The 27,545-nt window shown below is 46.2% G+C and overlaps 1 protein-coding gene across 1 annotated transcript; it reads right to left on the bottom strand.

Annotated features, from left to right (window-relative positions):
* Positions 1–1,183: 1,183 nt before the first annotated feature.
* wnt7aa (wingless-type MMTV integration site family, member 7Aa) lies at positions 1,184–18,483 on the bottom strand (the record flags this gene model as incomplete). The annotated part of the gene is made up of 5 exons (XM_079241602.1): positions 18,362–18,483; positions 17,734–18,210; positions 17,419–17,649; positions 12,030–12,297; positions 1,184–1,663 (listed from the first exon to the last, which is right to left on the bottom strand). The coding sequence occupies exons 2-5, from the start codon at positions 17,880–17,882 to the stop codon at positions 1,184–1,186; spliced, it is 1,128 nt and encodes a 375-aa protein (XP_079097728.1). The 5' UTR covers positions 17,883–18,210; positions 18,362–18,483.
* Between the last annotated feature and the right edge of the window lie 9,062 nt (positions 18,484–27,545).

Below are 27,545 nucleotides of genomic sequence, written 5' to 3'. Positions count from 1 at the left end.
AGCTACAAGCTAAATTGTTTCTCAAGTACAGGAGGTGTTGTCACAACATTAAAAGCACTTGTTTCTGTGAGAATAGTATCAGCTCCTGCAGGATCACATTCCAGTACAGACTATTTTCTCCAAAATGATGCTTTGTTTTAGAAAAAAATAAGGTTTTGGAGAAGCAGTGCTAAGTCCTAGAAGCTCTTTAGAACAGACTGTAGGGGGATGTTAAACCTCTGGCTCTATGTAAGGTTTTCCAAAAATATGTCTATATTTCTAAGCAATGGAGAGAGGTACCATTAAAAACATAGTTTCAGTGAGTCATTTTCTGTCCGTTAATTATGTTAATACAAAGCATGAAATTCTTAGAGAAAATTAAATGTACACAGACATAAAAAATAAATTAAAAGAAATATTTATATAAAAATAATCTCTTACAAAATATATTCTATTGGTCAACATTGAGGGGAATTTATGTCTGGAGGCTTGCATTTACTCCTGGTGGCTCTCTTGAAACGTTAATATGGCTGTTTGGTCATAAACTCCACAACTTTTCTGACAGCTAGCAGCAAACTGGAAGGGAAGTGGGACAAAAACGGGTAGAAAACAATACCATTACACCAAGTTCATAATCAGTAGTTCTTCTGATAAACTTAATGCTGCCAGGGCATCAAATACAGTCTATCATTCAGTCCGGTTTATTTCATTTTTCAGCTCCAGTGTTTAAGTTGTTCTGCCAAAACAGAAAAAAAAAAAGTTTTAAAATTTACCAAGAATCCTTTCGCTTTTAAGTGCACTTTTTTTTTTAGTAAAACGTCTTTAAAGTAACCAGGTTTAGTCAACAGTGAAGTTTCAGTATGATCAGTAGTTGTTTTGTTTTTTTTTATCAATAATAAATTATAAATCTATAGATAAGCAACAAGGAGGTTAGAGGTGAGTTATATTTTACCTGTAGGCAGGTACAAATAAAAGAGAATAAAGTCTGCAGCATGAAAGGACAATCAAATAATGGAAATAATCTATATGAGCCTATGGTTTGAGTTCAGTGTCCACAGGCATCATCATAATCAATAAAGTGATTGGTGTAATGGCGAGACAGCAAGGCAGCCTCCCCTACAGCTGCAGAAAAGTCATTCTGTAATATATTAATCACATGGTGTTCAGTCTAACTTTGCGTCCAAATAATCCTTAATAAATATCTCTATTTACAGGTGTACACCTCTGTCCTCTCACTGCAGGTGTTGCACTTGACGTAGCAGCACCACAGGAACTTGCAGTTGCACTGCCAAACACGAGAGTACTGGTGCGTATTGTATCCCCGACCGCAGCACATCAGGTCACAGCTGTTAGGCTGCTGAGCCGTCCGGTTGCAGAGGCGTCCCTGCGTCCCCATGCTGCCGGTCAGGGGGTCTGCCTCGCAGTAGTTCGGTGACCGTTCGATGTACACCAGCTCTGTGTCTTTCGGCTTGTGGTAGGAGTGGGGCTTCTTGGTCTTCAGGAAGGTGGGACGCTTGTTTCGGCTAGCGCGCACCGGCTCCACATGAACCGCATGGTGGTATTTGTCTTTGAGGATGTATCCCAACTGCCGGAATTTAGGAAGAGTTGTCCAGCACGTCTTGGTGGTGCATGATCCAGAAACGCCATGACACTTGCACTCCAGATGCATCCCTTTTTCCAGAACCTGCAACACGGAGGACAACAGGGCTCATTTCATGGACCTTTGATTGTTTTTTTAACAAATACTTTGTTCTGATAAAGAAAAGTAAAAAACAGACAATTGCCAAGTGGAAACTAATCTACAAGCACAAAAAATTATGACAAACATTTCAACACTTTTGTCAATCGATTAAAAAAAAAAGAGATAGAAATATTGTAAATGTGGCACAAGTAGGAGTTCATTCCTGCTTTACTGAGGAAGACCGACATCTGATCTGCCTTTGAAAAAAATGGTACAACTAGTTCTGGTTTATGCTCACAAAGCTAACATAAGAAAATCTCAAAAACTGAGAAACAATGGAGTAGATGTTTCATATTCAATGTAAAACGAAAGACCTTTTGTAAACTGCGAGAAGCAACTATCACTGCTAAAACAACAGATAAGAAGCGATATGAAGCTCTGTTTGTAACAAGCTAATGCAAGTGTCAATACAACAAGGATAAATAATAAATAATAAACAATTAATCATATACTTTATTTTAGCCCATAAAGATCCATCCATCCATCCATCTATTGTCTTATTTGCTTGTTCCAATTAATGGTCGCTGGAAGCCGATAATTGCAATAATTGGGCGAGAGGCCGGTACACCCTGCACAGGTCGCCCGTCAGGGGCCATAAAGACCCAACACATGAAGAAAATGTTAAGATAAGTCAAATTTTTTTAATTCGAGGTCGTCATTTGTCCCTTCAAAAAATGTCAGATAAAAAGATACCTTTAAATATCCTCAAAAATCTTTTCTCGATATTTAGCTTTTACTACAATGTGATTTGTCAAAGCTTTTATAGTTTAATCTTCTGCTTTCTGGTGTCCATTAAGCGACAGAAAACAAGACTCAGGTTGTGTTTAAAGGATTCTGAGCAAAGTCTGGACCATAAAGTAATGCCAAATGTCTCAGAAACTGTGTGTATCATACATATCATGCTAGGTTGGCGCTGATTACCCGTTCATACTGCAAATGTTTTTTTTTTTTAACCCAATCCTTCTTAAATGTAGCCCTCTATGGTGACCCCCATGGCCAAAAATGTCAAACTCACTACTGCTATAAAATCATCACAAATCAGTGTTGATATTATTTTACTTTTCATAACTTAAAACAACTTCAGACCTGTTAAAATTACCAAAATTTCAATCATTTTAGTTCCTTGGCTTCATAATATAACAAAAATACCAGACTTTCCTGCATCTGCATATGACGGGGAAACAGCAAAATCTGCTGGAATCCAGTAAATATGTCAAAAATCACCACTTTTCTTCCAAATGAAAAGTGTAAAAGAATGAGTAGCTTCAAAACGGAATGATGTGAGAGTAAAATATGTAGTTTAATGCAAGTCTATGGGACATTTTTGGTCACAAATGTTCTCAAAGGGAAGAAAGTGCAACAAAGCATAAAAGACATTTAAAAAAAACAAAGAATTTAAAAAAAATATGACTAAAAGAATGTCTGATTAACACAGAAAAGTTAAAGAGCTGCACCAGCTAAGCTGCTAACCTGCTCTGCAGAAGCACAAATGTCTAACGCTAACATCAGACCCTCCTCATACTCAGGTAAAAGTGGAAAAGATGGAGGATGCTGGAGACAGGTTCTACTGGTTGATGGGTTTGCATGACGGACTGACGATGACAGAAAGAGGAAGAGGTGGAGATGACCTCACGATCCAGTCAAACACCTGATTCTGATACGTTCTGAGGAGGAAACAGATTCAGGGTGAAGATCCAGAGTCCTTGAAGGTAAAAATGTTATCTATTCTGCAATGAATATTTCTCACAACATCGGAATCAACAACGATCAACCAATAGACACAGTTAATCTTCCCTTCATCATTTGGCACGTTGTCATGCAGTAAAATTTAAAAAAGCCAAATAAAGGTGGTATATTTCTTTATAAGTTACCATGTAACCTCTAGTCAACATTTCCAGCACCAGTCATTAAAAAACTTCTTAAACCACCCGTTTTCTTCAATTTCATGTTAATTTTAAAGCCTGGCACGACTAAAGGCGCGTGTGTTTGGAAACAAGGTTGGTCTAGTCCTTTTTTCCACCACTGTAAATCTACTGTAGATTTAGTCAATCATGATATTGATTTGACTAAAGTTTCCTTCATCAGATGATTAACCGCTGAATACATGAGAATGAAACCTGGCACAAACATAAAACCCAGTTTAGACTTTATTCTGGTGGGTGTGTGAAACAGACATTTCTCCACAATCCTGCGTGTTTGTTGGTGTTTTCAGAATGAGCATGAAGGAGGTGCGCACGTCTGACATATAGCAGGAATACTTCAACAGGTTGGGACAAACGTTTTCTGGCATTCCGGATGAATGTGAGCATTCCTGAGCTCTCCGAGCTGCTTCAGTATGTCCCCCCCACCCCCGATGGCTAGCAGCGATGCATGTGCCACTCTTTTACAAGACAGGTTGTGCTTCAAAACGCCACCGTCTGCAGGTCCTGAAAACTCACCACAAAACACTGATTTTATAAAGTAGTTTTAAAGATTGAAGGAAGCAGGAACTCTTTCCGGATCGGGATGCTTGTAGGTGGGATTGTAGGCTGTCAGGTGTTTCACACCTATAAACTAAACATAAGCAGGAAGGAAGTCTTTATTTTTTTACTGGATGCCTCAGACCCAGCAGCTGTTACTACGAGCGGCTGTGGTCTGAAACAGAAAAAAAACCCCAACATGGAGCAAATGTTATGGCACTTGACTGGGCCCAGGCCACATTCGCTGATGAATGCATCACATTACTGGTATATATAGCTGCGAGTGTCAACCTGTGATAAATTATTATATAAATATGTTTGTGTAGGAAATAATTGCAAGTAATTATAGCCCAGCCATGAGTCTGGCACGGCAGATCGGCTTGGTGTCATTCCTCCATCAGCATGACCAGGACAGAAATATCTGCTTCCAACAAACCTTTGAAAGCTTCACTTTTAGTTTGACGAACTCTAAAAACAATCTGCAGCAGCATATGTCTAAATACCGCTAGTTTTTTAGATCCACCGTGATGCAAACAAGCATGATTCTGAATTTTTCACTCTTAGTTACGGAAGGAAGGCGGAACTGGAAACTGTGGAAGCTCATTGTCCAGTCCGTTGGTGGTGTGCATGCAACAGACTGAGCTGAAATCTGACTGACACTGGCAGAATTAAAAGCTAGCGTGTCCCTGAAAGTCTGCTTCGTTTGGGAGAAGTGGGTACAAACTAACTGATGCAGATCATTGTGGCATTGTGGGTAAAAACATGCCGATAGGCAAGAAAAATGTCTGGTGGTCAGACGTGGAAGAACTGTGAAGACCTGAAGGATCTGATGCAGCTCCGTGTTTCACTCAGATGGAAACACAAGTTGTTCTGCATCAACCAACGGATGAACCAGTTTTCTTCTTCGTTGGTTGTCTAGATTAATATGAGAAAGTACGTTAGATGTTTCCATTTACGATGTAGTCGTAGTCCCACACAGGTTAAATCCATGCATGGCTGTCTTATCACATGATGGCCATCGAAACCATTACACCCCCACAGACACCCCCACAGACGCTCCCAGTTTGGCTTCAGGAATAAAAACCTTCACTTATCAGACCCCTTTCAGTGGAACCAGCTCGTCCTGATGGAGGTTTTCTGTCCCTACCCTGGTCCTGATGGAGGTTTTCTGTCCCTACCCTGGTCCTGATGGAGGTTTTCCTTTCTGCTGCTGGTCCTGATGGAGGTTTTCCTTCCTGGTCCTGGTTCTGATGGAGGTTTTCCTTCCTGGTCCTGGTTCTGATGGAGGTTTTCCTTCCTGGTCCTGGTTCTGATGGAGGTTTTCCTTCCTGGTCCTGGTTCTGATGGAGGTTTTCCTTCCTGGTCCTGGTTCTGATGGAGGTTTTCCTTCCTGGTCCTGGTTCTGATGGAGGTTTTCCTTCCTGGTCATGGTCCTGATGGAGGTTTTCCTTCCTGGTCCTGGTTCTGATGGAGGTTTTCCTTCCTGGTCCTGGCCCTGATGGAGGTTTTCCTTCCGCGTGCTGGTCCTGATGGAGGTTTTCCTTCCTGGTCCTGGTTCTGATGGAGGTTTTCCTTCCTGGTCCTGGTTCTGATGGAGGTTTTCCTTCCTGGTCCTGGTCCTGATGGAGGTTTTCCTTCCTGGTCCTGGTTCTGATGGAGGTTTTCCTTCCTGGTCCTGGCCCTGATGGAGGTTTTCCTTCCGCGTGCTGGTCCTGATGGAGGTTTTCCTTCCTGGTCCTGGTTCTGATGGAGGTTTTCCTTCCTGGTCCTGGTTCTGATGGAGGTTTTCCTTCCGCGTGCTGGTTCTATTTTGATGGACTGGTTTGAACGAACCACTAACATGAATCGGGCCGATGTGGATGTGTTTTAGTTGGATCACAGTGAATCGGCTCTGATGATTCAGACTGTTGTCTGTGAAATGATCTCATATAAATAAAGCTGAATTGAATATAATCCTTTGTATTCCCAGGCTCATTGGAGCCTTGTGAGCTTTTGAACACTTTGCTAATATTAAATGAGAGTTCATCAGTTTTTTCTGGCTTTTCTCCCGTTTCATCTTGTTTCCACGTCGTCTTCAGACCCACTGACCAATCAGCTGCCGTTTAATCTGCTTCCTGCAGAAAAACCTGCATCACACTCTGAAACAGAGGTCACATACCTACACAGGAATGGAAAACAGCGAGGGCAAAACTATGATCAGGTCAGAATTAGTTTACCAGTTGCCGCGGTGACTAAAGGAAAGAGTTTGGTTAGCTACCAGATGGGGACATTTCTCCACTGGGATCTTCCCTACTGGCTGCTGTGAAACTCACGGTGAAGGCTAGGAACCTTGTGTGAGCATTTCATCCTGCAGGAACCCTCACTGGCACTTCACAAACCTCGCCGTGCTTTTTAATTATTCCACTCTGATGTGGCCTCAGACTTTCTGGAGTCTCAGCGAATAATTGTCAAAAGCCTTGGATGCAGTGTGGTCATGCCCCAGAGACCTGACAAGCAGTTCATTCACTGCGCTGACTGAAGCACAATCCCATGGAAGCCACTGCTGTTTGTCTAACTGAGCCAACCTAAGCCCTCTGCGGCACCTTCCACACTCCTGTTTACTCTTCTCAACAAACCAGAAGTTTGCTGCTTAAAACACACAGGCTGACATCATCTCCAATTAAACATGAAAGCTTTGCTACAATAATTACAGAGGTAGGAGTTTAGTAAGTGCATATTAGGAGATTCACACGTTGCACCATGTTGCAACTGAAGCCAGACCTCAAACGAAGCTTCAGTCTCACTTCCTGGAAGCTGTTCAGATGGATTCTGTCCTCTGACAGAAATCCTCACATGATGATCTGACACAGACAGACATAAGATGGCCTCTTCAGAAACTGGTTTCTAACGCTTCGCCACATTAAACCCAATTATCTACATCGAACCATTAAACCTCCAGGTTTTCCTCTGTGGATGGATGGATGGACGGATGGATGGACGGATAGATGGATGGAGGGATGGATGGATGGATGGACGCTTGGATGGATGGATGGATGGATAGATAGATAGATGGATGGAGGGATGAATGGATGGACGCTTGGATAGATGGATGGATGGATTGACAGACGCATGGATGGATGGATGGATGGACGGACAGATGGATGGATGGATGGATAGATGGATGGATGGACGGACGGATGGACGGACGGACAGACGGATGGATGGATGGATGGACGGACAGACGCATGGATGGATGGATGGATGGATGGATGGACAGACGGACGAACGGATGGATGGATGGATGGACGGATGGATGGACGGACAGACGGATGGATGGATGGACGGACAGACGCATGGATGGATGGATGGATGGATGGATGGACGGATGGATGGACGGACAGACGGATGGATGGATGGATGGACGGACAGACGCATGGATGGATGGATGGACGGACAGACGCATGGATGGATGGATGGACGGACAGACGCATGGATGGATGGATGGACGGACAGACGCATGGATGGATGGATGGACGGACAGACGCATGGATGGATGGATGGACGGACAGACGCATGGATGGATGGATGGATGGATGGATAGATGGATGGAGGGATGGATGGATGGACGCTTGGATGGATGGATGGATGGATGGATGGATGGATGGACGGACAGACGCATGGACGGATGGATGGATGGATGGATGGATGGACGGACAGACGGATGGACGGATGGATGGACGGACAGACGGATGGATGGATGGATGGACGGACAGACGCATGGATGGATGGATGGACGGACAGACGCATGGATGGATGGATGGATGGATGGACGAACAGACGGACGGATGGACAGACGGATGGATGGGTGGATGGATGGACAGACGGATGGACGGACGGATAGACTGATGAACGGATAAATGGATGAATGGATGGATGGATGGATGGACGGACAGATGGATGGATGGATGGATGGATGGACAGACGGATGGACGGATGGATGGACTGATGGACGGATAAATGGATGAATGGATGGATGGACAGATGCATGGATGGATGGATGGATGGATGGACGGACAGACGGATGGATGGATGGATGGATGGATGGATGGATGGATGGACGGACAGACGGATGGATGGATGGATGGATGGATGGACAGACGGACGGACGGATAGACTGATGGACGGATAAATGGAAGAATGGATGGATGGATGGATGGATGGATGGACAGACGGATGGATGGATGGATGGATGGACAGACGGATGGACTGATGGACGGATAAATGGATGGATGGACAGACGCATGGATGGATGGACGGACAGACGGATGGATGGACGGACAGACGGATGGATGGATGGATGGATGGATGGATGGATGGACAGACGGACGGACGGATAGACTGATGGACGGATAAATGGAAGAATGGATGGATGGATGGATGGATTGATGGATGGACAGACGGATGGATAGATGGACGGACGGATAGACTGATGGACGGATAAACGGATGAATGGATGGATGGACGGATGGATGGACGGACAGACGGATGGATGGATGGATGGACAGACGCATGGATGGATGGATGGACGGACAGACGCATGGATGGATGGATAGATGGATGGAGGGATGGATGCATGGGTGGATGGATGGATGGATGGACGGACAGACGGATGGATGGATGGATGGATGGATGGATGGACGGACAGACGGATGGATGGATGGATGGATGGACAGACGGACGGACGGATAGACTGATGGACGGATAAATGGAAGAATGGATGGATGGATGGATGGATTGATGGATGGACAGACGGATGGATAGATGGACGGACGGATAGACTGATGGACGGATAAACGGATGAATGGATTGATGGATGGACAGACAGATGGATGGATGGACAGACGGATGGATGGATGGACAGAAGGATGGATGGATACATATGACATTAAAGGTAAATCACATGGTTTCAGTCTCCAACACCTGGTGCAAGATGATGTAAACAGGAAAACACTGATTTCTGCCTGGAATCTCCAGTAGATGTCGCTACCTTGCATTCCCGAGGCGGGACATTTTTTTTTTAAGTCTTCCATCCTTTAAACATGCAAATATTCTGCGTGCATTTCCCTTTTTCCATCCCGCCTCTGGAAATGTGCTGCAGTTTATCATCTTTCTTGGGTTCTGTGGGGGAGTCATTATTTTCTGATGGAAACTATTCCACATGTTCTTCTTGTAGAATGTCAGACAGATGAGCTTTATTTTACAAACCAGTTTCTAGCCAGGACTGTAAATAAACTAAATAAAGCCTCATCCTGCGATGGACTGGCGAGCTGTCCAGGGTGTACCCTACCTGTCGCCCGAAGCCAGCTGGGATAGGCTCCAGCTTCCCCGCAACCCTGAATTGGATTAAGCGGTTCAGAAAATGAATGAATAAATGAATGAAGCCTCATCAGGTCGTATTTCCTTCCCAGTAGAAGAGAAACAACATATCAGATGTTGAAGCTGAGACATTTCACCATCTGATGGAAAATGTGAGCAGAGTTTGAATCTGATGCAGAAACACTTCTGTGAAAAGTTGGAACAGGCGCAATAAAAGGATGGAAAAGTAAAAACTGGAGGAGCTTTTAACAGCGAATGAGGTTGCCTGGCAACAGGTCAGTAACAGGAGTCTCCGATGGAAAGATGGACAGATCCTAACTGACTCTGAAGATCCCACCATCTGCAATGTATAATATCAGCCCTAGATCTAGAGAATCAGAAGGAATCTCTGTATGTCCGGGACAAGGCTGGATGATGATGACCAGACATGAATCTCTGCTTGAAATCTTTTCATGGCTCCATCATATGTGAAGAGGATCCAGAAACACGCTGTCTTCTCTGGACCAAAGCTCATTTAAAATGTTCTGAGTGGAAACCTGGATAAAGATGTGGAATTGTTTCTGGAAAGCCTGGACGGCCTGTCCTGCAGACTAAAGAGGTTTGACTTTGCAGATTTCACCATGCTGAACCACATCCTGCATCATCCCAGCAGCATGGTGGAACAGGAGAACTGGTCTGCAGCAGTCCACACCTTTCACCAGTACAAACATCTGGAGCATCATGGAGGCAAAAGTCCTGTAGAGCAGCTGGAATCCTGCATCAGACCAGAACAGAACAATTTTCTTCACCGCTTAGTCCAGTTCAGTCTGTCCCAGCAGTCACTGGGCGAGAGGCGGGTCCACCTGGACACGTCACCAAGGACACACAACCTTTCACACTCACACCTAGGTTACCTAACATGGCGAGAGGAAGCTGGAGAACCCAGAGAAAACCCATGCATACACACAGAAAGGCCACTGTTCGAACCCTCTTCTTGCTGAGGCCACAGTTCTAACCACTACGCCACCGTGGAGCCCAACGGAACAACATTCCTCCCTGTCTTGTCTCCTAACTCCCAGATGTTTACAGGTACGCCGAGGCGGAGGTCATGTATCTCTCCATCCGTCCGTCTGTCAGGAACAAACTGAAAAATGAGGACGGATTTTCAGCAAATCTCAGGAACAAGTGGCGAGACTTTGTGGCTGATCCAGATCACCGCCAGGTGGGCTGCTCGATTATGACAGAAATTATAGTCACCATTATTTTGACTGAAATTGAGATCTCTATTATTTACCACAATTATCCAGTATTTTTAAACAACGCTGTGCGTCGTGGTGTTCTGGACTCCATGTCGTACATTATAACCATCTAATGTACGGTTTCGAGTTGTTTAATCCGATTATGCCATGGTCCCACACAGGAAATATTTTATAACAAATTTGTATTTCTTTTTACAACACATGCTAAATATGCTGAAGTATAGGAGCTATTTTACGTTGGCCTGGATGTACGTTTTATGCCAAACAACCGCTGTCGGGCTGCAGCGCGTTTCTCTCATTCACCTGTTAAAAGACGGCTGATCTGAACCAGCTGGTTAACGTGTTGCTATGGTAACGCCCCGCAACGGAGGGATATTACAGAGTTTAACTCGACGAACTATGTATAGGAAAATAATGCATCCAGTTGTCACTGACAATGGTATAAACTATGTTTAGGTGAACTTCCACAACCTACTGCAGTTATTCTACATTGACCTGCAGCCGGAGCCGACTGAGACTGGCCGCCTGGGAGTGCTTTAGGACGGGAGAGGCTCCCGCTGCTCCTTCCTTACAGTAACTGCAGAACAATATGTGCCTTCAAGTCAGTCGCCAAAACACCAGAAAAGTCTCCAATAACTCCAGTAAAAGCTGCTAGATTTGTCGCTTTTAACAAAAAAAGTCTCCAGATTTAGCGAGAAAGTCTCCAAGTTGGCAACAGTGTCTGAATGAAAGCAAAGCGGCTGTGGGAGGAGTTTACAGCACAGCGCTGCAACGCCAGAGACGCTCGATTAGCAGCTGAAGACAGCAGGAGAGGAAACTGCAGAGAGAAAAATAATCACACCCTTTTATTTTTTTTTTTTTATGATCGTTGAAAACCCAGATCGCAATTAAGATTAAAATCCGATTAATCGCCCAGCCCTACCGTCAGGATCCAGGATTTTTCTTTTTAAATGACGCTTGCCTTTGAGCAGAGAGGTCTTATTTTGCCGTTAGAGTTTGTGACTCAGATAAAACCCAAATCGTTGGAAAAATAAATGACAACGGTTTGGTTTTTCTAGTATTTTCCATCAAACACTAAAACGTCTTGAGTTTCAGCATCCGACACGTTGTTCGTCGTCCACTGGGAGTAAAATACGACCTGATGAGACTCTGGTGTTTCTGCAGGTTCTGCTTCTTGCAGTGCCTCTGGCCTCTGGCTGCCATGTCCCTGTAACAGTTTGGGTCCCAGAACCGAGTTCCTGTCAGACTCGCACGTACCTTGCGTCCCACTTCATTGTTGTGCAGATTCATGAGCGTCCTGGCATTCTGCTTGATCTCTCGTGCATCTACGAACACCTTGGAGAAGCCCAGGCCATACTGGATGTCTGCAGAGCAGCCCCCCCACTTCCAGCCCTCCTCCTGGTTGTAGAAGCCCTGCTTGTCCTTGTCGCAGCCGCAGCCGCTCAGGCTTCCCTGGGTGCAGGCCGCAGTGACGGCGTGGGCCACCCCGGCAGCGATGATGGCGTAGGTGAATGCTGCCTCTTTGCTGCCTGAAAGGAAATAAAGAAACAGTTTTAATCAGACAAGAGGATCCCGTCTTTCAGGCGCTGTCGAGCCTCCTCACATACCTGGCATAGTTGGTTCAAACCAATCATAAGATTCATGACACAGCCAAGTTTACGTCATTAATCAAGCTCTCGTTACGCAGATAACCTCCAGCAGGAGCTCTGAACCACGCAGTGGAAGAAAACGCTTGAATAAAGCTTCTCAGTTGGGACTGGACGTGGTTCTGCGCTGTGATTGGGCCGTGTAATCTTTGTATGAGGCAGCGAGGTGAGAGACAAAAGACGGAGAGCTTTGGCTTTTCCCCCAGCAGCTGTCAGGCCGGGATCCGCCCTGCGGAGGTGAAGCTGAGAGGCATGCACGCCTCCCGACGTGGACACATTTCCACCACATAAATCTCAGCCCAACAGGAGATAACTGCCGATGGAGCCTGCAGGACGGAGCCATGAAACGTCTCAAGGCGGCCATGTTCACGTCCAGCTTCAGCGTTCAGCGTTGCATCAACACCACTGCTCGGCTGGAAACGGGCGAACATCAGCTGGTTTGCTGCGACTTAAAGCGTTTTGAAACACGTTTAACTGTGAAAAATCCAGATCGATCCTGTTCTCAGCTGTAAAAACTGCTTTCAGACGTCGTCACCTGATGTTTCCCTCCAAACGTTTCCACAACATCGGGTGAACATTGTTTCTATCAACAATTTCCACTCGAGTCTGTGAATTCATCCAGCTGGAGGGAGATGTGGCTCCATGAGGTCTGCCTTCAGATGATCTGCAGGAAACATTACCGTCCGTCCAGCGCCGTCACTGCAGCAGGATGACGTCACCTTCACGCCATCCAGCTGTTTCTGGCGTCCAGGTGTTTTTACACCTGCTGCTTGTGGCTTCATGATGATGGACAAGTTCTGGTTCCGTGATGACAGAAATGTTCTGGTTCTATGACGACAGAAATGTTCTGGTTCCATAAAAACTTAAATGTTCTGGCGCAATGTCAACGGAGATCTTCTGGTTCTATGACGACTGGGGTCTTCTGGTTCCATCATGACAGAAATGTTCTAGTTCCATGACAACGGAAATGTTCTAGTTTCATGATGATGGACAAGTTCTGGTTCCATGACGACAAAGATGTTCTGGTTCCATGTCAATAGAGATGTTGTGGTTCTACCACGACAGAAATGTTCTGGTTCCATGTCAATAGAGATGTTCTGGTTCCATGATGGAGATATGCTGGTTCCATGACCACGAAGATGGTCTGGTTCCATGATGGAGATGTTCTGGTTCTATGACGACTGAGATGTTCTGTTTCCATGATGACAAAGATTTTCTGGTTCCATGATAGAAATGTTCTGGTTCCATGACAACTGAGATGTTTTGGTGCCATGACGACAAAGATGTTCTAGTTCTATGATGGAGCTGTTCTGGTTCCATGATGGAAATGTTCTGGTTCCATGACAACTGAGATGTTTTGGTGCCATGACGACAAAGATGTTCTGGTTCTATGATGGAGCTGTTCTGGTTCCATGATGGAAATGTTCTGGTTCCATGACAACTGAGATGTTTTGGTGCCATGACGACAAAGATGTTCTAGTTCTATGATGGAGCTGTTCTGGTTCCATGATGGAAATGTTCTGGTTCCATGACAACTGAGATGTTTTGGTGCCATGACGACAAAGATGTTCTGGTTCTATGATGGAGATGTTCTGGTTCCATGATGGAAATGTTCTGGTTCCATGATGACTGAGATGTTCTTGTTCCATTATGAAAATGTTCTGCTTGGGCTGCAGGTCATGGACACACTGACAGAATTTTACCTCCTATACTATCTTCTTCTCTGGTTCTGGACTGTTTCCAGGACCAATGGTACGATTCAACCAATGATGATGATGTTATAAAATGCGACTACTTTAATCCTCATTTTTCATGTGATCGTGTTTCTCCTGAAGCGTCTCCTTGTCTGAAAAACGGTGCATTAAAGGAGGATGTGAACGTCGACGTCAGCAGAAATGTGGTCTCTCTGAGGGAGCGCGGACCAGCCTGGCCGGTCAACTGGGAAGATGTTATCAGCGTTCCAGTCCAGTGGAAAAAAACAACGGGTTTGCGGGTCAGCTGGACCCAAGCAGCTCTCTGTCTGGATCTCTGCCACAATGTTCCTTTAATTCTGACTGAAACTCTGATTTCTGCCATGAAAACAAAACCAGGCTCCTTTCAGATGAAGGAAATGAAGCAACACCCTGCAATCAGTCGAAACGCAGCCAATGGTAGCATAGAGACACTGCAGGGGCGGGGCAACACAACAAGGGGCGGGGCGACAGGGCCAGGCGCGGAGCAACAGGAGCAGAACAAACAAAAACAAGTTTCATGTAGTTTATAATTATCCTGTGAAATATGTCAAATGTTATTCTAACGCATAATTAACCAGAGAATGCATCATTTAAACTCCTCAGCTGATCCGATCTGCCTAAATCAGGAAGAACTTTCTATCCGAGCCACTGTGTGGTTTAAACCTGTTCATGATCTAATTACGTCTCGTCCTGATGGTTTACTGTGGTAGATGTTTCTGATCAGGTTCAGAAACTCAATAAAGACCCAAAATACGGTTGAAATTCGGAATGAAACCGGAACATCATCATAGAACTAGAACGTCATCATATATCCAGAACAGCATCATGGAACCAGAACTTTTTCATGAAACCGGAACATCATCATGGAACCTGAACATCATCATGAAACCAGAACATTGTCATGGAACCAAAATATCCTCATGAAACCAGAATATCATTATGAATCCAGAGTATAATCATAGAACCAGAACACCATCATGAAACTAGATCATCATGGAACCAGAACATCATCACAGAACGTTCATGGAACCAGAAAAAAATCTCAGACATGGAGAACCAGAACAACATCATTGAACCAGAACATCATCATGAAGCCAGAACAAAATTATGGAACCAGAACATCATGAAACCATCATCGTGGAATCATCATCACGGAACCAAATCATCATGGAACCAGGACATCATCATGGAACCATATCATCATGAAACCAGAACGTCTTTATGTAACCAGAACATAATCATGGAACCAGAACGTCATCATGAAACCAGAACAACATAATGGAACCAGAATTTTATCATAAAACCAGAACAACATCTTGGAACCAGAACATCATCATGGAACCAGAAGGTAATCATGAAACCGGAACATCGTCATTAATCCAGAACATAATCAAGGAACCAGAACATCACCATGAAACCGGAACATCATCATGGAACCTGAACATCATCATGAAACCGGAACATTGGCATGAATCCAGAACATCATCATGGAACCAGAACATAATCATAGAACTAAAACCCCATCATGGAACCAGAACGTCATCATGGAACCAGAACATCATCATGGAACCAGAACATAATCATAGAACTAAAACCCCATCATGGAACCAGAACATCATTATGGAACTAGAACAACATCATGGAACCACAACATCATCATGAAACCAGAGAAACATCATAGAACCAGAATTCCATCATAACACCAGAACAACAACATGGAACCCGAACATTATCATAGTACCAGAGGATAATCATGAAGCCAGAACATTGTCATGAATCCAGAACATCATTATGGAACCACAACGTAATCATAGAACTAGAACATCATCATGGAACCACATTGTCATCAAGGAACCAGAACAACATCATGGAACCAGAACAAAATCATGGAACCAGAATATCATGAAACTATTATCATGGAACCAGGTCATCATGAAATCAGAACATCATCATGGAACCATATCATCACGAAACCATCATCATGAAACCAGAACGCTCTCATGTAACCAGAACATAATCATGGAACCAGAAGGTAATCATGAAACCAGAACATCGTCATGGAACCAAAACATCATCATGAATCCAGAACAACATCATGGAACCAGAACATCTTGGAACCAGAACAAAATCATGGAACCAGAACGCCATCGTGGAACCAAAACAAAATCATGGAACCAGAACGCCATCATGGAACCAGAACATCATGAAAGCATCATTATGGAACCAGATCATCATGAAACCAGAACATCATCATGAAACCAAAATGCCATCGTGGAACCAGAAGGTCATCATGAATCCAGAACATCATCATGGACCCAGAACCCCATAATGGAACCAGAACATCATCATGGAACCAGAACGCCATCATGGAACCAGAAGGTCATCATGAATCCAGAACAACATCATGGAACCAGAACCCCATAATGGAACCAGATCATCATGGAACCAGAACGCCATCATGGAACCAGAAGGTCATCATGAATCCAGAACAACATCATGGAACCAGAACCCCATAATGGAACTAGATCATCATGAAACCAGAATATCATCATGGAATGAGAACGTTATCAGAACTAGATCATTGTGGAATCATCATCATGGAACCATCATCATGAAACCAGAACGTCTTCATGTAACCAGAACATTCTCATGAATCCAGAACATCATCATGGAACCAGATCATCATCATGGAACCAGAACGTTATCGTGAATCCAGAATAATATCATGGAACCAGAATTTGTTCATGAAAACAGAACTAAATCATGAAACCCGAACATCGTCATAGAACCAAAGCATCATCATGGAACCAGAACATGACCATTGTCAGGAACCGGTCTGATCTGGACCCATCCTGGTTAGGTTCTGTGGTTTAAGCGTGTTCCAGATGCTGCAGCAGCTTGTTGCCTCTACTGGCTGAACTGGGAGGAACAAACTGCATGACTTGCTGCTGAATGTGAAACTTGTCTCAACCTGAAGCTTCTGGGAGGTGATGCACGTGGATCTGAGCTCTGAGCGGACGCGTCGCGCGCGCTGCCGCGGAGGGAGAACTCGGGTTAACTGTGAAACAGAGGAGCAGGAATCCAGAAGCTGCTGTGAGCCGCGTGAGCGCGAGCATCACCTCCAGCTTCGAGCACCTGCGGGATGGTTTCCACCCAGTCTTCGTCCCAACCACCAGTACGCAGCACTGGTTGTTTCCCAGATCGAGACGTGAGGACGTGTTTCTGTCCCACAGTGGTCGCCCCCCTCCCCGCGTGTTCTGCAGCCACGTACCCACTTTCAGCTCCTTCCCGAACACGGTCCTCTCCCCCAGGGCCGAGCAGTTCCAGCGTCCGTGTCGGAACTGGAACTGGCATTCGCTGATCCCCATCTGGACCCCCTCCCCGACCACTATGATGGCGTCGGGTCTGCTCTGGCAGATGGTCCGCTGCCGGGGGGCCAAGCCGGGGATCTTATTGCAGATGATGCTCGCGCCCAGCGCGACCACCGACGACAGACCCCTGCGGGGAAGGAGAGGGTTAGAGGTGCGGCTGCTGCAGGTGTCTCCCCCCCCCCCCCCCCCCCCCCCCCCCCCCCAAACTCACCCTATCTGCAGGTAGAGGACCAGGACGCAGAGGAGGACCTGGTGGACCCAGCGGCGGCTCTTCCTGCTCATGCTGTGCGGGTTAACCCTGCAGGGGCTCCAGGCTGCGGACAGGACCGCGGAGCGGCTCCAGGCGCCTCCGGCTCTCATCTGGCGGGGGGGGCGTGGGAGCCCGCGGGGGGGGCATTGGGGCTGATGGCTCCAGGTAACACGGCTCGGCTCGGCTCAGACTGCGTCTCTGCGTGCGTCTTCCCCTCCTCGCGCGCGGTGGTACCTTTTTCTAGCGGGGGCGTGTTCAGCGGAGGCTCAGCCTCCTGCGCGCGCGCGCCCAGCCCGCAGGTGCACGCGGGAGGACGCAACTTTCAGCTTTTATCTTCAGTCTCAGGATGAAGAAGGTGATGAAGATGAAATGTTTCTGAGTGGCTGAATGTCGGACAGGATGAAACTCAACTCGTGTTTTTATTCCTGCGCAGAAAGTCTGAAACAAAAACAGGTTTTTAATCATTTTATTCAGATAAAAAATAAGAAATAAAATGTTTATTTTCCATCATCCAAACTAAAGCGTCTCAAAGTTTCTCAGTTATGAAGAATAAACTGTTATTTAGAAATAAATAAAACCATCATCTTACGCCTCCTCCAGCTCCAGACCTCCGACTGGGAGGAAACCACTGCTTCCAGTCTGCATGTTGAACTTCTGATCAGTATTGACCCTCCTTCTCCCACAGCTCTGGTGTCTGGACATGTTGTGGACGACCAGGTGAGCTGCAAACATCTCAAACCTGCAGGATGACAGCCTGAGCTGATTGTGCAGAAGCTGCAGCGCCACCTGCTGGGAGTTCTGGTCAGAGGAGGTATGAACCAGACTTCAGCGGTGATCCTGTCTGAAATGTTGACTCAGATTTAGTTTGGTTTTAACTTTCTTCTGGTTTTTACTGCTTTTTATTTCCTTCATGTCTGAAAAGCTGCAGGTAAGTAGCAATTCACCTTCATGTCTCACTTTAACTGTTTCATTTACTGTAACTTTCCAAGACTTGACATTTACAGATTTATTCCCTCCAAACAGAAAAAGAACATTTCTGTCTTCAACCATCAAACTGCTGCTTTACTTTCAGCTTCTATTCATTTCAAATCTCCTTTCAGCCCATCCTGACCCACACGCTGCATTTTCACCTTCCCGTTGAAGATCATTCCTTCCTCTTCTTCCTGTAAACGAAGCATTTATTTCATCACACCATTTGTTGCTCCGAGATTTTTACAGTTTCTATTTAAGAGCTGGTTGTGTGATCCATAGATCCTGCATGTCTGTGTAGTAGACAGGATGTAGTCCACAGTAACCATCTACGCTGAAGTTAACCTGTTACATCAAGTACTTTCTGCCTCCTTTTCCCCGAGTCTACATCCAGGTCTACATTCAGGTCTACGGTCTACATCCAGGTCTACATCCAGGTCTATGGTCTACATCCAGGTCTACATTCAGGTCTACATCCAGGTCTACATCCAGGTCTACATTCAGGTCTACGGTCTACATCCAGGTCTACATCCAGGTCTACATTCAGGTCTACGGTCTACATCCAGGTCTACATCCAGGTCTATGGTCTACATCCAGGTCTACATTCAGGTCTACATCCAGGTCTACATCCAGGTCTACATTCAGGTCTACGGTCTACATCCAGGTCTACATTCAGGTCTACGGTCTACATCCAGGTCTACATCCAGGTCTATGGTCTACATCCAGGTCTACATTCAGGTCTACATCCAGGTCTACATCCAGGTCTACATTCAGGTCTACGGTCTACATCCAGGTCTACATCCAGGTCTATGGTCTACATCCAGGTCTACATTCAGGTCTACATCCAGGTCTACATCCAGGTCTACATTCAGGTCTACGGTCTACATCCAGGTCTACATCCAGGTCTACATCCAGGTCTACATTCAGGTCTACATTCAGGTCTACGGTCTACATCCAGGTCTATGGTCTACATCCAGGTCTACATCCAGGTCTACATTCAGGTCTACATCCAGGTCTACATCCAGGTCTATGGTCTACATCCAGGTCTATGGTCTACATTCAGGTCTACATCCAGGTCTACATCCAGGTCTAAGGCCTACATCCAGGTCTACGGTCTACATCCAGGTCTACATCCAGGTCTACATTCAGGTCTACATCCAGGTCTAAGGTCTACAACCAGGTCTACATTCAGGTCTACATCCAGGTCTACATCCAGGTCTACATTCAGGTCTACATTCAGGTCTAAGGTCTACATCCAGGTCTACATCCAGGTCTGCATCCAGGTCTACATCCAGGTCTACATCCTGGTCTACATTCAGGTCTACGGTCTACATCCAGGTCTATGGTCTACATCCAGGTCTACGGTCTACATCCAGGTATATGGTCTACATCCAGGTCTACATTCAGGTCTACGGTCTACATTCAGGTCTACGGTCTACATCCAGGTCTATGGTCTACATTCAGGTCTACATCCAGGTCTACATTCAGGTCTACATTCAGGTCTACATCCAGGTCTATGGTCTACATCCAGGTCTACATTCAGGTCTACATCCAGGTCTACATTCAGGTCTACATCCAGGTCTACATCCAGGTCTACATTCAGGTCTACATCCAGGTCTACATTCAGGTCTACATCCAGGTCTACATTCAGGTCTACGGTCTACATCCAGGTCTACATCCAGGTCTACATTCAGGTCTACGGTCTACATCCAGGTCTATGGTCTACATTCAGGTCTACATCCAGGTCTACATCCAGGTCTATGGTCTACATCCAGGTCTATGGTCTACATCCAGGTCTACATTCAGGTCTACATTCAGGTCTACATCCATGTCTACATCCAGGTCTACATCCAGGTCTACATCCAGGTCTAAGGTCTACATCCAGGTCTACGGTCTACATTCAGGTCTACATCCAGGTCTACATCCAGGTCTACATTCAGGTCTACATCCAGGTCTACATTCAGGTCTACATTCAGGTCTACATCCAGGTCTACATTCAGGTCTACATTCAGGTCTAAGGTCTACATTCAGGTCTACATCCAGGTCTACATCCAGGTCTACATTCAGGTCTACATTCAGGTCTACATCCAGGTCTACATCCAGGTCTACATTCAGGTCTACGGTCTACATCCAGGTCTATGGTCTACATCCAGGTCTACGGCCTACATCCAGGTCTATGGTCTACATCCAGGTCTACATTCAGGTCTACATTCAGGTCTACATCCAGGTCTACATTCAGGTCTACATTCAGGTCTAAGGTCTACATCCAGGTCTACATTCAGGTCTACATCCAGGTCTACATCCAGGTCTACATTCAGGTCTACATCCAGGTCTACATCCAGGTCTACATTCAGGTCTACGGTCTACATCCAGGTCTATGGTCTACATCCAGGTCTACGGCCTACATCCAGGTCTATGGTCTACATCCAGGTCTACATTCAGGTCTACGGTCTACATCCAGGTCTATGGTCTACATTCAGGTCTACATCCAGGTCTACATCCACGTCTACATTCAGGTCTACATCCAGGTCTACATCCAGGTCTACGGTCTACATCCAGGTCTATGGTCTACATCCAGGTCTACATTCAGGTCTACATTCAGGTCTACATCCAGGTCTACATTCAGGTCTACATCCAGGTCTACATCCAGGTGTAAGGTCTACATCCAGGTCTACGGTCTACATCCAGGTCTACATACAGGTCTACATTCAGGTCTACATCCAGGTCTACATTCAGGTCTACATCCAGGTCTACATTCAGGTCTACATCCAGGTCTAAGGTCTACATCCAGGTCTACATTCAGGTCTTCATTCAGGTCTACATTCAGGTCTACATTCAGGTCTACATCCAGGTCTAAGGTCTACATCCAGGTCTACGGTCTACATTCAGGTCTACATTCAGGTCTACATCCAGGTCTACATCCAGGTCTAAGGTCTACATTCAGGTCTACATCCAGGTCTACATCCAGGTCTATGGTCTACATCCAGGTCTACATTCAGGTCTATATCCAGGTCTACGTCCAGGTCTACATCCAGGTCTACGTCCAGGTCTACATTCAGGACTACGTCCAGGTCTACATTCAGGTCTACAGTAGTGGGGTCTACAAGGGGGGTTTACATCCAGGTCTACAGTAGGGGGGTCTACATCCAGGTCTACAGTAGGGGGGTCTACATTCAGGACTACATGTAGGTCTACGTCCAGGTCTACGTCCAGGTCTACATCCAGATATACATCCAGGTCTACAGTAGGGGGTCTACATTCAGGTCTACATGTAGGTCTACATCCAGGTCTACATTCAGGTCTACATCCAGGTCTACATCCAGGTCTACATTCAGGACTACATCCAGGTCTACGTCCAGGTCTACGTCCAGGTCTACGTCCAGGTCTACATTCAGGTCTACATCCAGGTCTACAGTAGGGGGGTCTACATCCAGGTCTACATTCAGGTCTACAGTAGGGGGGTCTACATTCAGGTCTACATGTAGGTCTACGTCCAGGTCTACATCCAGGTCTACATTCAGGTCTACATCCAGGTCTACAGTAGGGGGTCTACATTCAGGTCTACATGTAGGTCTACATCCAGGTCTACATCCAGGTCTACATTCAGGTCTACATCCAGGTCTACATTCAGGTCTACATCCAGGTCTACATCCAGGTCTACATCCAGGACTACGTCCAGGTCTACATCCAGGTCTACATCCAGGTCTACATCCAGGTCTACATTCAGGTCTACATCCAGGTCTACATCCAGGTCTACAGTTGGGAGTTCTACATCCAGGTCTACAGTAGGGGGGTCTACATCCAGGTCTACAGTAGGGGGGTCTACATCCAGGTCTACATTCAGGTCTACAGTAGGGGGGTCTACATCCAGGTCTACGTCCAGGTCTACAGTAGGGGGGGTCTACATCCAGGTCTACAGTAGGGGGGTCTACGTCCAGGTCTACAGTCGGGGGGTCTACATCCAGGTCTACAGTCGGGGGGTCTACATCCAGGTCTACGTCCAGGTCTACAGTAGGGGGGGTCTACATCCAATAATATTAATATTAATAATATTTTAATATTAATATTTTAATATTAACATTAGATCTTTATAATCCAGCATCTGCAGGACTATCAGAACCAGGTGATCTGGAGGTGGAGGTCTAGAGGTGCAGGTCTGCAGGTGCAGGTCTAGAGAGGGAGGGCTAGAGGTGGAGGTCTAGAGATGCAAGTCTAAAGGTGGAGGTCTGGAGGTGCAGGTCTAGAGAGGGAGGTCTAGAGGTGCAGGTCTGGAGGTGCTGGTCTAGAGGTGGAGGTCTAGAGGTGCAGGTCTAGAGGGAGGTCTACAGGTGCAGGTCTAGAGAGGGAGGTCTAGAGGTGCAGGTCTAGAGGTGGAGATCTGGAGGTGGAGGTCTAGAGTTGCAGGTCTAAAGGTGCAGGTCTCGAGGTGGAGGTCTAGAGGTGCAGGTCTAGAGGTGGAGGTCTAGAGGTGGAGGTCTAGAGATGCAAGTCTAAAGGTGGAGGTCTGGAGGTGCAGGTCTAGAGAGGGAGGTCTAGAGGTGCAGGTCTGGAGGTGCTCGTCTAGAGGTGGAGGTCTAGAGGTGCAGGTCTAGAGGTGCAGGTCTAGAGGGAGGTCTACAGGTGCAGGTCTAGAGAGGGAGGTCTAGAGGTGCAGGTCTAGAGGTGCAGGTCTAGAGGTGGAGATCTGGAGGTGGAGGTCTAGAGGTGGAGATCTGGAGGTGGAGGTCTAGAGTTGCAGGTCTAAAGGTGCAGGTCTCGAGGTGGAGGTCTAGAGGTGGAGGTCTAGAGGTGGAGGTCTAGAGGTGGAGGTCTAAAGGTGCAGGTCTAGAGGTGGAGGTCTAGAGGTGCAGGTCTAGAGGTGGAGGTCTAAAGGTGCAGGTCTTGAGGTGGAGGTCTAGAGGTGCAGGTCTAGAGGTGGAAGTCTAAAGGTGCAGGTCTAGAGGTGGAGGTCTAGAGGTGCAGGTCTAGAGGTGGAGGTCTAGAGGTGCAGGTCTAGAGGTGCAGGTCTAGAGGTGGAAGTCTAGAGGTGGAGGTCTAGAGGTGCACATCTAAAGGTGGAGGTCTAGAGGTGCAGGTCTAGAGGTGGAGGTCTAGAGGTACAGGTCTAGAGGTGGAAGTCTAGAGGTGGAGGTCTAGAGGTGCACATCTAAAGGTTGAGGTCTAGAGGTGCAGGTCTAGAGGTGGAGGTCTAGAGGTACAGGTCTAGAGGTGAAGGTCTAGAGGTGCAGGTCTAGAGGTAGAAGTCTAGAGGTACAGGTCTAGAGGTGCACATCTAAAGGTTGAGGTCTAGAGGTGCAGGTCTAGAGGTGGAGGTCTAGAGGTGAAGGTCTAGAGGTGCAGGTCTAGAGGTGGAAGTCTAGAGGTACAGGTCTAGAGGTGGAGGTCTAGAGGTGCAGGTTTAGAGGTACAGGTCTAGAGGTGCAGGTCTAGAGGTGGAGGTCTAGAGGTGAAGGTCTGGAGGTGCTGGTCTGGAGGTACAGGTCTAGAGGTGGAGGTCTAGAGGTGAAGGTCTGGAGGTGCTGGTCTGGAGGTACAGGTCTAGAGGTGGAGGTCTAGAGGTACAGGTCTAGAAGTGGAGGTCTAGAGGTGGAGGTCTAGAGGTGGAAGTCTAGAGGTGCAGGTCTAGAGGTGGAGGTCTAGAGGTGCAGGTCTAGAGGTGGAAGTCTAGAGGTGCAGGTCTAGAGGTGGAGGTCTAGAGGTGGAAGTCTAGAGGTGCAGGTCTAGAGGTGGAAGTCTAGAGGTGCAGGTCTAGAGGTGGAAGTCTAGAGGTGCAGGTCTAGAGGTGGAAGTCTAGAGGTGCAGGTCTAGAGGTGGAAGTCTAGAGGTGCAGGTCTAGAGGTGTTGCTGGACGTGGCTGGCTGTTAAAGAGCAGCAGCGCCACCTGGTGGCAGAGAGCAGGAAGTGAAACGTGGAGGCGTCTCGCGGTGAAAAGCCGCCAACATGTTTACGTACATCCAGGTTTTTACAGAGCAAATAAACCCAAACTGCTTATTTTACAACTAAAGCATGAATCATAAACACATAACTGTTAATCCACCAACACCTCCTGAAACTGAACCAGGAGAGTAAACGTCGCTCTGCCTCCCATCGGATGGTTTTTATGATTAATGACATTCAGTAGAACCACCTGCCGTTACTATGGTAACACCCATCTCAACAATCACCAACGGTACGAAGGGAAACAGACAACTTTATTTATACCAACATTTCATAACAAATAACTTTACCAGGAATAATCACAGTAATTTCTCCACAAGCCTTGTTGTAAAACCTTCATTTAGGATTTGGGCAAAATTCAGACGGAGCTTCAGTCTAAATAATAAAAGTCAGTTTCTGCCAGTTTGTTCCTTCCACCACTGATGACTGAGGACATTAAAAGACACGTTAGGACTGTTTGCATCGTTTCAACAAGAGAAAACAACTTTCCAGATCCATGATTTCTTCAGACATCTTCAGCTTCGCTTGTTTGTGTCTGCTTCATTCAGTTATTTCCCCTCACGACCACCTGGCTCACTCCTGGAAACTATTCTGAATGCTCAAAGGACTGATAAAAATCTATTCCGCTGTTAATTCTGATAACTCTGAACCACTGACTCGTATTTAAGGGAAATGGAAGGAGGAACTTGGAACTAATTTCTGAAGACGTTTGGAAAACTGTTATAAATATCTTCTTATCTTCAGTCTGTTTAAGACGCGGGGTGATCCCGTTTAAAGTCGTTCAAAGATTCACTGGTCTGAAGCGAAGCTGGCAACATTTAGACCAGATCTGGATCCTCTTAACTGTGATCGTTGTGAAACTGAACCTGCATCCATCTCATATGTTCTGGTCCTGTTTAAAACTGGCCCAATGTCGGCGGTGTTTCTACATTTCTATCTGACGCATTTGGGATTAATACAGTGTAAAATCCACTTCTAGCCCACACTGACCCACACATACCTACATGCTGCATTTTTACATCCCTGATGCTTTTGGGGTTAATATGGTAGCCGAGACAAAGACTGCATATTCGACATTGCACCACAAATGTTCAGCAGTGAAGAATATAAAGTAGTAATTGCCTTTGCTACTTGTTGCTCGCAGGCTTGTACTGCTTGAGAGGAAGGAAAACCTTCCTGCAGCTTTTAAATGATGTTTGTTGATCTTTTCCATCGTTTAACACTGGAGGAAATAAGGTTCTCTCTAAGAGGCTGCGTTAAGAAGTTCTTCAGTATCTGGTAGGGTTGGGACGATATTTCCATTTAAGTTTTTTGGATGCCGATTCGATTTAAATTGCGATTTTCGTAATTCTTCAATATGCCTGATTTTTTTTATATTAAAAACAAAAAAATTGTACAAAACTGTTTTTGCTCGCCGCTTTTCTTGATTTTAATAAAGGGAAAAACAACCCAGTATCCAGACCATCGTTCTGCTGCTTTAATGCCCAAGAACACAAGTAAAAAGATCAGTAAAAATTATAAAAATGACAAAAATTTTATAATGGATTATTTTTATTTTTTGGGGGGAAAAAAATTCAATCTTTTTTAACAAAAAGTTGATTTTAAAAGTGTGAAGCAAAAAACATCCCAATTTTTGATTTTTCGATTCGATTTTCCTGCCCTAATATCTGGCAACGTATTCTGGATCAGATTAAAAAGGTGGATCCTTCATCTTATATGAGTAACTTTAAATTGTTATTGTTTCTGTCATTTTTTACGGTGCAACAGGGTTGGCTTTGTTCCAGGGAGTTATATATTTAACAAAATATGACAATATAGTATTTTCAATATTATGTCAAACTAATTTTTCAACAAAAGAAAGGAATAAACAGTCGCAAGTAAAACCAAATGGTGACAAATTAAAGTCTGAAAATAAAAAGCAGATAAAGCTTTTATCCAATCACATCCATGCAGCCTGGAAACGGCGTTGGAGTGAAACTGCTGGGAAGTGGTTTCATCTGGTTTTACTGGACGGCAGCCGTGGTGATGAAGAGGAGTTCTGCTTCCTCTGCTTCGGGGAGTCCTGCTTGGAGACGATGAAACTTCCAGCTTTCTGCTTGGTTGGTGTGTCTAAACGCCGCGGGGCAAGCCGCCGGGACCCGTTGGGAACCGGTGTGACCCGGCAGAACCCGCTGGGACCTGGCAGGACTCGCTGGGACCCGGCGGAACCCGCTGGGACCCGGCAGGACTCGCTGGGACCCGGCGGAACCCGCTGGGACCCGGCAGAACCCGCTGGGACCCGGCAGAACCCGCTGGGACCCGGCAGAACCCGCTGGGACCCGGCAGGACTCGCTGGGACCCGGACGGTCAGCAGACATAAGGAGACGAGCCTCCACTCGACAGGGAAGGCAGTAGACTGTATAGTCATCTCCTACACGGGGCAAATATCACGACCCCTAAACTATACAATCTACTACCTCACCCTGTGGGAGCGGCCGGTTCAGCCCGCCGGGGAAACTGGATCCAGTACGACGGCCAGCAGGAGGACAGGAAGCCGAGCAGCACGTTGGGAAAGACAGTAGGCTGAATAGTTATCTCCCAGTGCGGGTGTGACCCTAAAACTATACAACCTACTACCTCATCCCACCGTGCAGGAAGTCCGCTGGACCCGGATCAGCTGATCTGACGGCGACCTGCAGAGGCAGAGAAGAAGAGTCTGAGTCAACGTAGTCTCTAGCAGGTGGACGTCGCCCCCCAGTGGTCAACACCAGGGGCTGCAGCTTGGACAGGAATAAACCAGTTTCAGAACGCTTGATGCCAAGTTGGGTTCAGACAAGCTGCTGGTTTGTTACCATGGTTACTGGTTTCAGTGTTGGCCATGCCATGAC

This window comes from Telmatherina bonti, assembly GCF_933228915.1.
Source record: "Telmatherina bonti genome assembly, chromosome: 6".
NCBI lineage: Eukaryota > Metazoa > Chordata > Actinopteri > Atheriniformes > Telmatherinidae > Telmatherina > Telmatherina bonti.
Note: the sequence above shows the minus strand (reverse complement) of the source record. Positions and strands in the feature narration are given on the sequence as shown.